The sequence below is a fragment of the Phalacrocorax carbo genome, chromosome 1, assembly GCF_963921805.1.
Source record: "Phalacrocorax carbo chromosome 1, bPhaCar2.1, whole genome shotgun sequence".
Lineage (NCBI taxonomy): Eukaryota > Metazoa > Chordata > Aves > Suliformes > Phalacrocoracidae > Phalacrocorax > Phalacrocorax carbo.
In genome coordinates this window covers 76481219-76496066 of record NC_087513.1, presented here as the reverse complement: position 1 = coordinate 76496066, position 14848 = coordinate 76481219, and the positions used below count along the sequence as shown (strand labels likewise).

The 14848-nt window shown below is 40.5% G+C and overlaps 1 protein-coding gene across 5 annotated transcripts in view; it reads left to right on the top strand.

Moving 5' to 3' along the window:
• Window positions 1-14848, top strand: part of SCUBE1 (signal peptide, CUB domain and EGF like domain containing 1) — a 219497-nt gene that overhangs the window by 156161 nt on the left and 48488 nt on the right. For all 5 annotated transcript variants that reach the window (XM_064460913.1, XM_064460938.1, XM_064460930.1 and 2 more), the window contains one exon: window positions 4122-4244. In XM_064460913.1, coding sequence (XP_064316983.1) covers window positions 4122-4244 — 123 coding nt within the window. The remainder of the gene's footprint in view (window positions 1-4121; window positions 4245-14848) is intronic.

Here is a 14848-nt window from a genome sequence, read left to right as displayed (position 1 = left end):
GCATTTTAAAAGAGGACTTGCATCTGAGTACCAAAACTGTGACTTATTAGCAAATGCAACAAGGCTCTAGAGTCTCATAAGCTGATCCAGAGAGTAGTTGTGCTTGACCTCCCCACAGTGTCTGTCTTGATGCCAGGCCTTTGTTTATGTGATTTTCTGCAAGCCTGGACTTACATTTAATAATGCATGTAGAGATGACAGCAAGTCACAGAAGCTGGAGCGGAATTTCTCCACTATTTGTGGACAGCAAGATGACCCAGGGTTTCATTTTGGGTCCGGACAGGCCCATGGCTTTTGTGATGGTGTTGCTGAGTTCCATCTCCAGACTAATATTTATGATTGGGTTTTTTCCCCAAAAATTACAACTTTTAAGAAGGTTTTCGCTCCTTTTGTGCAATTCATATGTTTGCTTTTGTTTGTTTTTAATTGTGGGGGAAGGGGAATGAACCATTTTCAGGGCTAATGGGTGGTTTGAATGCTTAGTTGCCTGTTACAGCATATCTTCACCTGACATTTTTGACTAGTAAATTTTAATGCTTCTGTGTTTTTTCACTGGTCTGTATTTTCCATTTCTGCATGTATTCCATTTGTCCTGGGCACATCAGTTGGTATTTGCAGCAGATCAGCAGCTTGTATGAGCAAGGTATAATTTAACAATATTGACTTACTGCATTAAGAGAAATCCTTTGGGATTTCACTGCCCATCAGACCCCCTAGTCTGAAATGACCAGCACATTGTCTGAACAGTGATCATCAGGGCATTTTACATACAACCACCGTGGAGGAATAGAGTTCTTTATATACTTTTGCATTCCTGGAGATACAGGGAAGCAGAGCACTATGGAAAGTTTGAGCCGTTCTTCTGCAACCTGTGTCATCAGTTGAAAAGGACCCACTTGAGAACTCTGTTTGAAGACACCAGGTTTATGACTCCTCTACAGACAGTCCCAATAACAGTATGGGGAGATTTGACTAAGTAATTTCAAAGCTGGTAAAGATACCATGATGGGTTCCCACTGTGTTTTCTTTCCCTACGTGACAGGCAGACATGCATACTCTCTATGAAGTTCACAACAGGCACTTGACAAAGTTGGGTACCAGTCAGTTTAAAGATAAATGGGGCCTCACCTTCTCACACAGCGGAATCATTTATTTTCACATGGCTCATAACATGAATTATTTATAGCCATGGAAAGAAAAATAGTGGGGATATAGACTTGGTGCATTTTCTATGAACCAGTTAGACATGATACGATTGGACACTGCTCTCTTTCAAGTGAAATGCAGCAATGCACTGCTCTCCATAGAGTGAAATAATTTTTACATGCCTTGTCGGTCTCGCTATGGCCGTGGAAAGAAATACAGTGAAAGCAGAGACATTGGCACTGTTTGTGCTATTTAGAATGCTTTTGCAGCTAGCAATTTTGACCTCTATTCTGTTTTGATGGTCCTAGTTTCAAAAGGCCACGTCATGTTTTCCAGCTAGAAGAAATGAATAAATACTTTCCTTTCCTGTGGACTCTCCCAGGTTTTACCCAGATCCTGGTTCAGGATTGTTCCAAAGAATTGCTGGTGTAAAACTGATACGCTGCATTGTCAGTGGAATTACAATGATTAACAGCTTCACATCTACCCTCTGAGGCCAGGAGGGTTTCATTTTCATCCCTTATGGTTTTCAGAGACCCTGAAAAGAAAGTTAGTGAGACTGGAATTTGGAATTTAACATGTGAAATCCAGAGGCCATCGTTTAAAACATCAATCCTTACTTCAGAATGGTGTTTGACAGGCTGCAAGTAATTTCTGCTTCAAGCAGTCTCAGGCAGCAGAGTAGCCCAAAGGTCATGTTGTTCTTATCATGGGTAAACGAGATCTTCTTCATGATGGATGACTACTCTGTGTGCTTATGATGCATAAAATATTAGTAATATTAATTCATAATTGCATTTGTCTAACAGTTTTGTCAGGGCAAGCTAAACTATAGTTAGGTACACCTGTGCTGCGCAAAAGGAGGGGACTGTTGTGGTAAACCATCATAAGACCTGCAACATAGTCCCAGTTGCACATACTGGAGGTGGGGGGAATCAGAAATAGAAATGCCAGCCTGCAGGAACTGGGCAAAATCTTGTGTTTTCACTGCTGATCTTGACCTGTGCTGGTGACTGCAGCTGAAACCAAATGGGTTGCTGTCTCCAGTCTCATGGTATTATGCAGAGCAACCTTCAGTGTGTTCTTTACCAGATTTATCAGGCTGGGAGCCTAAGGTTATCTGTTCTTGGCTAGCCTAATCACCAAAACCGGGGGAGCACTGACAACAAACACAACTCAGTTTCAGATCACTTTGAGGACTTTGTTACCTGCGACATCAAGATTTGAGCTGGCTTTGTGCAAAGCACTGGGGGTGTAATACCACCACAGCTGCTACCTACCTTTTTACCCCCATGCTTTTAATAGGACTGAATGCAAAAGCCACTCCTGCAGAACCAGACACAAAAGTAATAAGCAGTAGTATTAGTTCAGAGGGTCTCAAACCACATTTGCTTTCTCCTTGCCACAAATGCAACTTTATAACAATAAACCTTTATAACAATATATGTTGTTCCTGCTTATTTGAGTAGTACATCCTCCGGAGCATATTTCTGTCAATGCCAGTGCAGTAAAGTGCCATTTAGAAAAAAGGGCTGAATTTGCCTTTCAGCTATTAGAATTTCTAGATTTACGTCTTCACTCCTCTTGCTGATGTTTATATTTTACACGCAGAAATGTGGTAAGAGCCATACTACTCTCCCATGTCGGTAATCATACCTTTTCGAAAATGAATGAATGACATCCACTAAAAGTCATCCTAAAATCAAATAATTTTTAAATGTGCCCTTCATTCACCAGCATCATGCTGTCTTTGATAAATTCCCATCTCCACATATTAGCTCTTTGGCACCTAGATTTGCATTTTGCAATATTTGCTTTTTAAATGGCCAGCTGTTACCTCAGAGTTTCAAAGCTGTTATAGCAAGAGGCTTTTCAATAGGAAACATCACTTTCCATTTAGTTTTCTGAAAGATCTTGTTTTCCTTTCCAGAAGTGGGCAGCCAAGGCTCTATGACATCTTATTTCTTCACTGTACGCATCCCTAAAAAGGGCTATTCTTTGGCACTACTGTTATCCTGAAAAAAAAAATGTACTTTTTTTTCTTTTTCAAATAAACATGGATCCATAGTTTTATGAGTGGGGGAAGATGGAAAGATGCTCTGTATTTCAAATGAGGTTCTGTGACCTATTATATACTTATTGCACAAGTTTTTATGGTATGGAAAAGGGACTGGTCATTCCAATTCTTCAGTACCTTTGGGAGAAGTTATAAGGTGGAGGAAGTAGAATCACCAGTCTGAAATTCTGAACAAGGTCTTATCATGTTCATCAATGCACTTCGTAATCATTATTTAAAGTAAGAGCCATTGATCTTGTCCTTCATACATATGTGCTTATGTACTTATGTACTAGGTGCTCTGCCTTCAGAACAACTGAAGAAGCAACATTTTACATGCATTCACAGTTGCTCTTCTATTATACCAAATCAAAAAAGTTAGACACATGAAAATGGATGTTCAGTGACACTGTTCACAATGGACAAGTTAGCGCATAATGCTAATTCTGAACAGATGTATCCCTACATGTGTTTATGTAGCAATATTGGAAGTGTTTTTTGGGAATGCAAATATTTTACTTTGTGTTTGTTGTTGTTTCAATTTTTCATATGTTCTTGGGTCTTGATAATTCTTATGTAAGGTAAGGGATTCACATCTCACACAGCCTTAAGTCTTCTGTCAGGCAGACCACCACATCTACAAAGAAGCTTCCCTGAATGTTCTTTAACATCAGAGTGCCTCAGCTTGGGTCATCTGGTGGTTCCTGTTCTGAAAGAAATACCTCTGTCTCCAGAACAACTCAGCCCATAGCTTTTTTGTAAGCCTTGCGAGAAAGGTTTGGGAAGGGATACACCTGACCAGCCTGATACCTAACAGGGACAGCAGCTGCCTTGGGGGTTTGAGTAAACTCCTACACTCCTGCCCTGAAGTACTGAATTGCTGTCGTGAACTAAATTTTTGCCCTTTCATTCTTTGCAGACATTGATGAGTGCTTGGTGAACAATGGTGGCTGTGACCATTTCTGCCGAAATACGGTTGGCAGCTTTGAGTGCAGCTGCCAGAAAGGCTATAAACTGCTCACAGATGAACGGACCTGCCAAGGTAATACTTCATTTATTTTACTCTTTGTATAACAAGGATGTTATTTTCCATTGATTTTTTTTTTGTAATTAAGTCATTTGTACTACAGGTTTTAATCATACTGTCATAGGAAGTAAAGTTAGAAAAGACCTACCAGATTCCCATTTTCTGATGTGTGGTTAGAAGATTTTTGGAAATGCCTTGTTTCAATGTTTTTAGTTGTCCTGTTGAAGTGGGAAAATTCATGCTCTATAGTGGAATAGGCTCAGGCAAAGAGCCTTATGTTCAAATCCCCTAATATGCTATGATCTTAATGGGTTATCTTATTTACACCAGAGTCATTTAGAGTAACTTATTGGAACAGAGAATTTGCAACATTTAAACTGAAAAAAGAGTCTAATTTGTGAGCTCACCTTTGCCTGACAGAATCTGTTTATGGAGGGATATCAGAGGTGTTTTGTGAGAATTCAAATTAAGTGTGTTTTATATCGTTTGCTGTGGCTGTCATGATTTATTATCTAAGTCATATGATGTTATATATTCTGTGACCAATTAAGTGCATAACCATTTCCAACTTAAGTACTAACCATGTACCTTTGGAGAAATGATACTTTAAGCATTTGAACTCTGTAGCTTTACTCTTTAAAAGCCTCCTGGAAAAGGCTAAAAAGATGAGCATGCATCAGTAGAGAGAGAAGGGGAATGAGGGTATATTCAATGAAAATTTTGTGCAGAAATTGTCTTTCTATTAATACGTAATTATTGGCATGGATTTTGAACACATAGAAGCTATGAAGTCCAAAACAGCATTAGTATTAGAGCTGCTTTGTTCATCAGCAAAAGAGAAACCAAGGTCTGAAGATACATATGTTATTCAAAAAATTTTCCATTGCATCTCATTGGTAATTCCATCACCTGAGAAGCCTACTCCACCCTGACTCTGTGATTAGACACAGAGGAGTCAGTGCAAGGTTGGTTTCAAGCTGGGACAGGATTGGAAGAGCTGAGAGTGGCGCAGTTAGTGCCACATGACTAGGCAGAAATAACATTCTAGGATCATGTCAGACAAGGGTAAGTTGTTAGGTTTTGAGGTACCTTCTAAAATTAGGGACAAAACATTAAGAAGAAATGTTCCCTTCATGATTTATTTAGAGATAGTTTCTGGTTCATCAGTTTCATGTGTTGTGACATGCTCTCATGGTATCAGTCGGAGGTTTCACCACTGAAGTCATTGTAATTACACCAGTGAAAATCTCAAGAGAACAGTCAAGCCCTGCATTCTTGTTAGGCAAGAGCTGGTGCAAAATTTGTTTGTTCATTATGCAAAGTCTTAGTAATAGGCTTTGAAAGCTACCTATAAATAATCAGATCTTTATCGTGATAATGAGAAACTAGAAGCAGCTCTGTAAATGTTGTTCAGCTGAGTTTTGTTTCTTCGTGTGCCTGGGCTACTGAATGACTGAGTCACCGGTAACAGTAGACAGCATGCAAGGAATGAAGCAGTAGCTGATCTCTTCTCCCGTGTGTGATCGTATGTGGAAACATAAACATGGTCTGGCCATCCTACTTTTTCCATTGCCAGGGAGCAAGGGCAGGCACTGTGATTGTCTCTACATGGTACTTTGACTGATTCGTCAACTGTAGCTTATCTGTTGCTGTAACAGATAGACTGGTGCAAGCCCAGAGACTTTTTGGCCTGGAGAAGTTCTTCCAATCCCAGAAATGCTGGTTCTTCATACTGTGAAACAGCAAGGACAAAGTTATTTCCTGTTTGAAGTCTGAGGTATTTGGGCCTCAGAGACTGATTATAGCAAACATGGTATGATGCCTGCTTTCTGGAGGGAGCACTGTGATAATTTAGTTCCTGTCTGGTGCTTGAGGTGCTAATCGGTGACTCATGCAGTCAGTAGGCCTGCTAATAAAGTAAAAGGGAGGGAAAGTGAATACAGATCAAGAAATCACTGATGTATGAATCACCTGTACTTTGCTTCTTCCTCTGCAAAGAGAATGTAGCTAGTGGAAGTGGTTATAGTTATTAATGTCAGGTCTGTGGACAAATGTGGTTTGGGGTTGGTGACTGTGCTGCAATATAAATCATCCACAGGTTTTTTTGGTAACAGCCAGTCAACAGTGACGATAGAACATTACTGAGAGATTCAGGGAAATTTATTTTGGGCATATTAGACTTTCCAATGTGTGAAATAGAAAAGTCTAATTTGTATTTATAAAAGATGCTGTTGTTCATGTTACATCTGTTGTTTTGATTCATAATAGAGCTTCTATGGCTTACGATCTTGCTGTTAATGTTGCTTTTCTCCTCTGGTTTTCATTTTTAAAATAAAGATTTCTTTCAGTTATGAAACAACGTGTTTACCAAATACTCATTTAGGACCTCAGAAGTCTCCATCGTTTGGGGCTGAGTCCTATTTAGTTCAGGTGGCCTCCCTAGTGTATAGGAAGTTCATCTCCAAGTGAGTTCATCACTAATATCAAGGAACAGATTCTGCTAACCTTAGGCAAAATGCCCATGGAAACAGCTGGTAAGCTTGCCCTTTTATGACCTGCAGAATCCCTGGACAAGTCTGTGACTGTATCTGATTCACAAGAAAGAATCAGTGAAGTACAAAGCCATGGAGATAGAGTTCATGTTAGCAACATTTTTCAAACTGTTGAAAAATACAAGTAAGCAGTTGCTGCATAACTTTCTTCATATGATTATCAACTTCAGCACAAGGCAATTTTACATATTTCAATAATAACGTTCCTTCATATTCCCTGTGAAATTCTGAGGTTGTCCCGCCTCACCTCATTTCCTTGATATTCTTTCACTGTAGACCTCAGAGGCGACTTTCAGATTGCAGGGACATTGTATCAAAGTCTCAGACTTTGTTCTGGTTGTTTGCAGAGCTCCCGCCCTATCGTACCAAGTGCCTTACACACATTCATTCTCTCTGTGAAGGGGAAAGTATTTCTCAGTTTTTCAGGCAGGAAGGGTGAAGCCAAATATAGCAGTTTGCCTAAGATCACACATATGAATGCCTGGACAGCCTGGAGAATAAACCTCCAATTTTTGTGAATCTGCCCTCTGTGAATCTGCCCGTTACAAGAAATTTTTTTTCTCCTGTGTTTGTGCTCATACCCTGATCTGAAAATTCATCAGTTTGAAGGAACTCTGAAGCTTGCTGCTCGCTTGGTGCCACTAGCTAGCCACCCTGCACGTAGAGTGCTTGTGTAAGCAGCCCTTGCGTTTGTAAAGGGCATTAAAATGTTCTGCATTTGTCTGTTTAGAGCTAAACCATTTTTAACGCTGGCTGCAAAGAAAACCATTGTCAATCACAGATTACTTCTGCTAGGGAGTGGTTCTCACGCTGTGGCTCCTTGTTAGACAAGGAGAATGTGGGGGTTTCCCTTCCTTTCCCCTCCCCTGCATTCCAGCCATTTAAAAGGAAACTTATTTGTAACCCAGAAGGTAAAGAATCCACATTACCCTGCCAGTGATATTGTGGAGACTGATACTGCTTTCCCAGAGTCTCTGTTTTCACGCAAACTTAAAAATAGATTTTTTTATTCCTTTGACGGTGAAATCACTGTATGACAATACCAAACCCATCTATTGTGTATCATTTTAAACAGATCCCTTAAGTCTAAGGTATTGTAAATTCTTTGATACAGGAAGAAACGGTTGGATCTGTTTGGATAAACCTAGCAAAAGAGGCCTGCATCTCCTTTGAGCATATAATATAAATAACATTTATAGCAAGGAGAGTTTGTGTTTTTAACCTTTGTAGTAATTAACGGCAGGACAACAACTCAGATTAGTTTTAGAACCACATCAGCAACAAAACAGCAAGCAAGACTGTTTAAAGCTGCAATGAATGTGTGTAAGCGCAGACATAATTACCTTAATCCTCAGCCAATATGAGTTTTAAAGCCAGTTAACTTAATTGCTTATTCAGTTTCTGTTTGTTGTGCAGTGATCTTGAAAAAAATTCAACAATAAGCACTCTCTCTGCTCCACTCAAGTTCAAGCTTCATTAAGCACCCAGAAAAATGTGTGAAATTCTATCATAAATAATTTTCTCTTCCTGCTGTAGAAATTGCCTTTTGCAAAGCAAGACAAGGAAAGACAGCACACACATTTGTCGTAACTCTCTCCAGGGAGTCGTAGAGTTGGAAAGATGAGTTACATTCAGAAAAAGATTACTTCTAGTGGGAACATCCAGTGATCAACAAGTAATACTTCGGCCTGCTAAATCTACACTGTCTCCTTCTGCCCCATTCCACCTCTGTCCAAAATAGAGCCAAATCCTCCTAAGCTGAGGAATTTAAACTTTTACGGGGCAGTTCAAGGAATTTGCATAATTCTGGTCCACTTACAGCCTCCAAAGGCCGCTTAAGTGGGGCTTGACGATTGCTGGATCTCACAGACATGAAGTTCAGCCATAATGAAGTCTGCCCAAGTAGCCTTTTCACCACCATTTGAATTGATACAGCCACTGTAAAAGAGATAATTGTCCCCCAGGCATACCTCTGGGGCATGTGGAATACCTGCATGGGCTGTCTGGCATTTTCAGGGCTTCTTTAAGGCTATGTGTTCAGACACGGTAGGTGGCAGCATCTTCTATTTGCATGGATGTATTGCCTGTTTGACTATTGGTTATTCTTTACTACCTACCTACCAGATTTTGAATGAATGTGATTGACTCTTTTGTAACTAGGCACTGGAACACAGGGCCTCATAGTCTGCTGTTGGTCATGCTGGTGTCTGTGCAAAGGAAATTCAGTGATTCAGGTTTATACAACAGGAAATCCCAATCAGAATTTGCCCCCTAGCTTCATGATACATTGAATTTTCCCTCTAGTGATTTTCTGTGGGCACATTTTGCTAGGAGTTTCCAAGCATAACTGATTTGAGGTTGTTTTTTCCTCTCATTAAAAGAAAAAGACATGAGCATTTCCACTATCCTATTTCTATATTTGGACTTTTCTTTCTCTCTTTTAAAACAACTGTGTTTCTTCTATGCCCCACTGTAACCCCACTTCCTCTGTTTTCAGCTTCTCTTCCAGACAAGTGTTCCTCAAAAACTTGATGCTTATGGAGTGGAGCAACTGGAAGTAATGGGTAGAGCCAAGGATACTGTGAGCAGATATTGAGGCAATTTTCTTAGTAACTCTGCCAGCATATGGTAATGCTCACCTGCAAAACACCTCAAATCTTGTCCAGCTCTGTTTTTTTGTTTCTCAGGTTGTCTCTGAACAGACTTGATAAGTATAGCAAGTTTTGTGATAGCTTTCTGATGTGTTACAGGATATACCTCCCAACTCTCGTCATCCACAACTGGTTTTTACTTATGAGCTGAAATAAGGTTGGAACCCAGCCTCGGACCTTCTGTGTTAACACACTGCACCACAGAACCATAATCCATGCAATCCTAAAATATTACTGTTAAATGAGAGACTGACATTTCTTTACTGCCAAATAGGTCTTCATTCCAGAGAGCTTGATGTGATTAGACCTAGCTGACCCTGTGATCGATCTGTTGGTAGAGGGATGCTTTACACAGAGCTCCCAATGCATAATTGTTAGGAGAAGCCTTCTTTCATTCCAGAATGAGAAAAAAGAAAAATAGGACCTTGGAAAATATAGTAACTGTCTTATGATCCAGGGACCCTACAGGCCTGGTCTTGGAACATCATCATATTAACTGGGTATGTAATCCCCTCTCATAACATCCACCTTTTTACTTACTTGTACAAAATATGCACTATTAGCTTTCCAAGGCCAAGGTCTGAATCTCCCAGCACGGTATCTCCATTTTGAAAATGGGTATGAAATGAGGGATTAATCATACAGGGAAGGACAGATAGAAAGTGTTTGTGGGAATTATTTTTGGCCTAAAGAAGCCCACAAAGATTAACTACAAAGATCTCACTATACTCTTCTGTATGGAACCATTGATGATAAATATGGCTGTACAGGACCAGTTTACTCCCAAATGAATCAGTGCATCCACACAGGCAGCACTGAATCCACCAGACATCTTTGATATAGAGTGACCAAATTGAAAAATAAAAAAGGGGCCAAAGAGGTTTGCACCCTTGGGTTACATAGCAGTGACATGCCACCCACATTTGATCCTGTAACCCAGTAAAGCAACTGGCCTTGTGCCAGTCACATAACCTGTTGAAGGTCTCAGGCTGAGGATACACCCCTTGTATTGACTTATATAGGACACAGTCACACAGATTACTTAGCTAAATGCATGGGTAGAGGTCAGGGCTGGAGCATCTGTCCCTCTCTATCTCTCATTGCACTGTGAAAACAGAGGACTGTGTCCCAGTGTCCTGTGTCCCAGTTTTTAAATCCTGAGGAAATTCCTTGGAATAGCAGGACAGGGGAATTTTATGTCATGATTCTCCCAGCCAAGCCAAGCTATCTTTTTACCTTACTGCTACTCCCCCAACTCTTCTTGCTCTGAGTTATAGATGAGTATACCCTAGTACAGTCCCAGAGGCAGTGAGAAATATTTAATGGGTACAGCTGCACCATACAGCAGTAAAGAGCTGATTAAACCTGTCAGCTAATCCCTATCAGTGCTAGAACTAATGTTTCATGCAAGTTAGTTTAAAAGACAATGGGTGAGGCCCAGACCCCTCAGATTCAATGCATCAGCATTATGGTTTGGCCAACTTTCCAGTGAAAAATATTGGAAAGTTTTGTTGTTGGTCCACCTCCTTTCTTTCCTTTTCTCCTTCATTAAATAAATAAAAGAAGCAAATGTTCAATAAAAGAACATTATTAGCCTTCCCCTTCTTTCTGGAGTGGCAGTAACATACAGCTTCACAGCCAGGTGAGACAGTAAAAAGAGAACACCAGCAGAAATTTTACTGCTTGGTGTGGGGCTTTTTCTTAATATTTAATTACATTTTTACCTGAGCCCACACATCCTCTCACTGAGGTTTTACCCTCCTGGTCAGGACTGAACTGTAACAGGTGGAGAGCGTTACCAAGCTATGAGGGTGCTGCTGCTGGTGTCCTTGTGAGGGAGGTAGCAGTGGGGACCCGAGAGAGCGTTTGCTCTCTGGGGTAAGGACCAAGCAGGCTTACAAGTCCCCTTGCTGACTTCTGCCTGAGTTTGCATGTGCATTTCCTGTAAGTCTGAGGTCTTTAGCAGTCAGAGAAAATATCCAGGGCTTAATTTTGCTCTCACTTATACCAGGGAGAAGGCTACTGTACTCAGCAGAGTTACACTGTGCTATCACACTGAAGGAACCGTATTACCTTACACCACTTGAACGGGGTGAGTCAGTGCCAGTGCAGGGGTCATTAATGACAGAGAGAGGTATGAGAGGACTCAAGCCATTCACTTATCAACTCATTTGTGTGATACACATGAAGGAGAGTGGTTTTGCCTTGATGCACACAGACACTTGTCCACATCAGATAGGCGTGGTGTAAGATATAAAATACATTGACTTGATATAGGCTGATTTTCAGCCAGTCCAGCTGAGTCTGGCCCAGTGTGGACACTTGGTATATAGACAACAGTGCTGGTTCAGCTGCCAGTGTAGATCAAGAACCAGTGAGAATCAGTAGTGCACTGGAGAGGATACTGGGAGCTGCTTCTGGAAATCAGATTCGCTCAGAGAAAGAAAATTCAAGATTATTTCCCTGTCACTGATGATGTTCATTCTCTATGCAGATTTTCTCTAAGGCATTCTGTGTCACTGAGCCTTACAAAAATATCTTGCTTGTGACAAGCACCATATTGCTTCTAGCATCAGATTTAAAAAATACTCCACTGGGAAGCAACATGTTACACTGTCAATAAAAGAAATACTTCTCGAACCCTTTCTGTTACACATGGTGCTTACTCTTAGTGTCAGTGAGATTGTGAATAGTGGTAGTCTGCCTCTGTGAGAAAAAAAAGGCTTGCAAGATCATACCCAGAAACAATAAATGCCCCAGGCACGAAGTAAAAACAGCTCTAGCCAGTACAAGTTTGTTTGCCAAGTGATAGTATCTCCCATGTTGGTTGTAGCAATTAAGTCTGCTGAAACATGAAAACAAATACATCCCCCCCACCTCCAGTTCCTCTCTCTGCAGCACAGTGTTATCATAAGTTAAAGGTGAATTTTCTTTGGTTGCTGCTCCTTGAAAGGAGTATTAAACCTCACAATCTTGGCTTTAAATCAATTTCTAATGGGATAAGACCTAATGTGGGGAGGGCAGATTATTCTACCTCCATTTTCCCATGAAGCTTCTGCCACAGGCTACTGTTGGAAGTAAGATACTAGATTAGTTTGACCTCAGGTCTCATTCAGTATGGTGGCTCTTATATTCCTGTGTTAAACTCTATAAAGTATACTGCTATCAGATTGCTTTTTACAGCTCTGTCTGGCCCCCCTCCCCTTGATGATGTGTGTGGGAAGCCAAGCAAAACGTTCCATTAGTGTTTAGAAAGAGAATTTGAGATATATTTTTCAGTTGATGCTGTAGGATTTATTATGTGTATAGTGCAGAAATGATTTTACTGGACTAGAATCATGTTATGTATTAATGAATTACCAGGATATGAGTCAGCCTTGGAATAGTTTGAGCAGGAAGGTAGCATTCTTCCACAAACAATAATCTGTTGATAAATAGTGCTGAAAGCTGTAATTCAATAGGAATTGTTCTTAAAGAGAACCGGAGAAAGACTATATGTATATATATTCTCTACTATTGCAGTGGTGCACATTGAGATAATGCCATATTACTGCATTCAATCATTTAATCACCTCGATTAAGGTCAGATATCCTTTACACTAATTGCTATACAGAATTGCAATAAAATGACAACCATATCCCAAATGTTGAGAAGAGTTTCATTTTTCTGTGCTTGCATCTACCCTTCTGGGCCTTTTAAAATTGCCCTGTTTTGTTTATTTTGTTCTAGTGAGAATAAAGACTAACCTATTGCAGCAAAGGGGTGTGATTTTCTTCCAGTAGCCATTTTATGAACTGCTACTACTTGTTTTGATAACTCAGAGATGAGGCCTTAGTTAGGACAGGTGAAATGAAAACAAAAATCTAAGCTCAAATCCTAGGAGGCAGTGGAATAGAGGAGCGTCTTCTGGGGTTTTGCTGGGTGGAGATTTTCTGATGCATATTTCTATATTTCTATTAGGGCTTTGGAGGGATACCTGCCGTTTCTTGACTCCACGGAGTCCAGCCTTTCTGAGCAGAGATTTAAACAAGCCTTTAAAGCAGAGCCAGAGAACAGCAATTCTTGTGTATATTCAGTGGTCACTGACTTCAGCAAGAGCTTGAAGTAAGCTGGGAATGCAGTCAGGGAGGTGAAGTGCTGCATTTGAGTTTTCAGCTGAAAACTGAAACTGTGTTGTTGTATTTGCTCTTTCAGCACCATCAAATAACACTAGGCACGTTTTCACCCAGACTAGTCCCTTGTTCCTTCAAGAAGTCTCACTAGCAGCTCCTACTAAAGGGTGATGGAGACAAACACCCTTAGCAGAGAGAACAGTTTCCTCTCTGCAGAAATAAGTCTGAAAACCAAATGTATTGCAGGACAGAGGGAATATTCCTTGCTGATACAGGGAGGGTAAAGCCTTTTTTATGTTGTCTCATCAGGCTGTTAAGCTGCTCTTACAGAGCTGCTGTGTAAATAGTGGCTTGAGCAGAGTGCAGACTACTAAACATGTTTATGTTTGTAGGAAACAAATAAACCTGCCTGAAGTTTCTTTTAATGCACTTCTACTCTTGATATATGGCTTCTCCTACCCCAAGCACTTGAAGTAGTAGTGCAGTTTATTGCCATAATAGCAGTATATAACTCAACTTGCCTTTGCCTTGGAAATGATTGCTTTTGGAAAAGGATACATGTTTGCTTATAAAATCTTTGCAATGTTTTAATGAAAGTACTTTGTTTTCTTGAAAAATGTTGGGAAAGTATTGACTTTAATTGCGTTTTAGATTGTCCTGGCAAAACAATGGTAAGAGGATAAACGTAATAGGAGCCAAAGCCAATTGCCTCCTACTGGGTTCCTCAGATTAATAGGGGAGCCTGATCACAACAAAGGCCTCATGTAATGGAGATGGTTGGGAGGGGTGAGAAAGAGCTAGGACTGGTAAGCATAGACCCAAGAGCAAGGGTAATGTCTGGGAAGTCTACAGACAGTCTAAGCATTGACACAACTACAGTCTCCAATTTCAAGATCTTCATCACACAGAAACTTAGCCTTTTGCCTTTCTTGTCTCTATATCTCTTTCTTCCATCTTGTACCCCAGCAGATTCAGCCGTCAAAGCTTGGAGGCCCTTGTGTTGCCACTAAGTGATTGTGTCTAATTGTCACATATAGAAATACCTATACAAGCAAGTTGGCTCAAGAGGATCTTTATTTTCACACCATGAATAATTCTGTTTCAAAACCTTGTGTCCAGCACAATCTGTACATAATGTGGGAAGCAAATAAAGGGAATGTCAGAGGCGCATTGGGGATGGTGTTCCCCACATCTGCAGAGCAATGAATTTGTTAGCACACGTGTGCTCCTTTCACGTAGCAATGAAGATGTGGTTGCACAGACTGATCACTGAAGTACTCATGCAGGGCACTGAGAAAAGCTG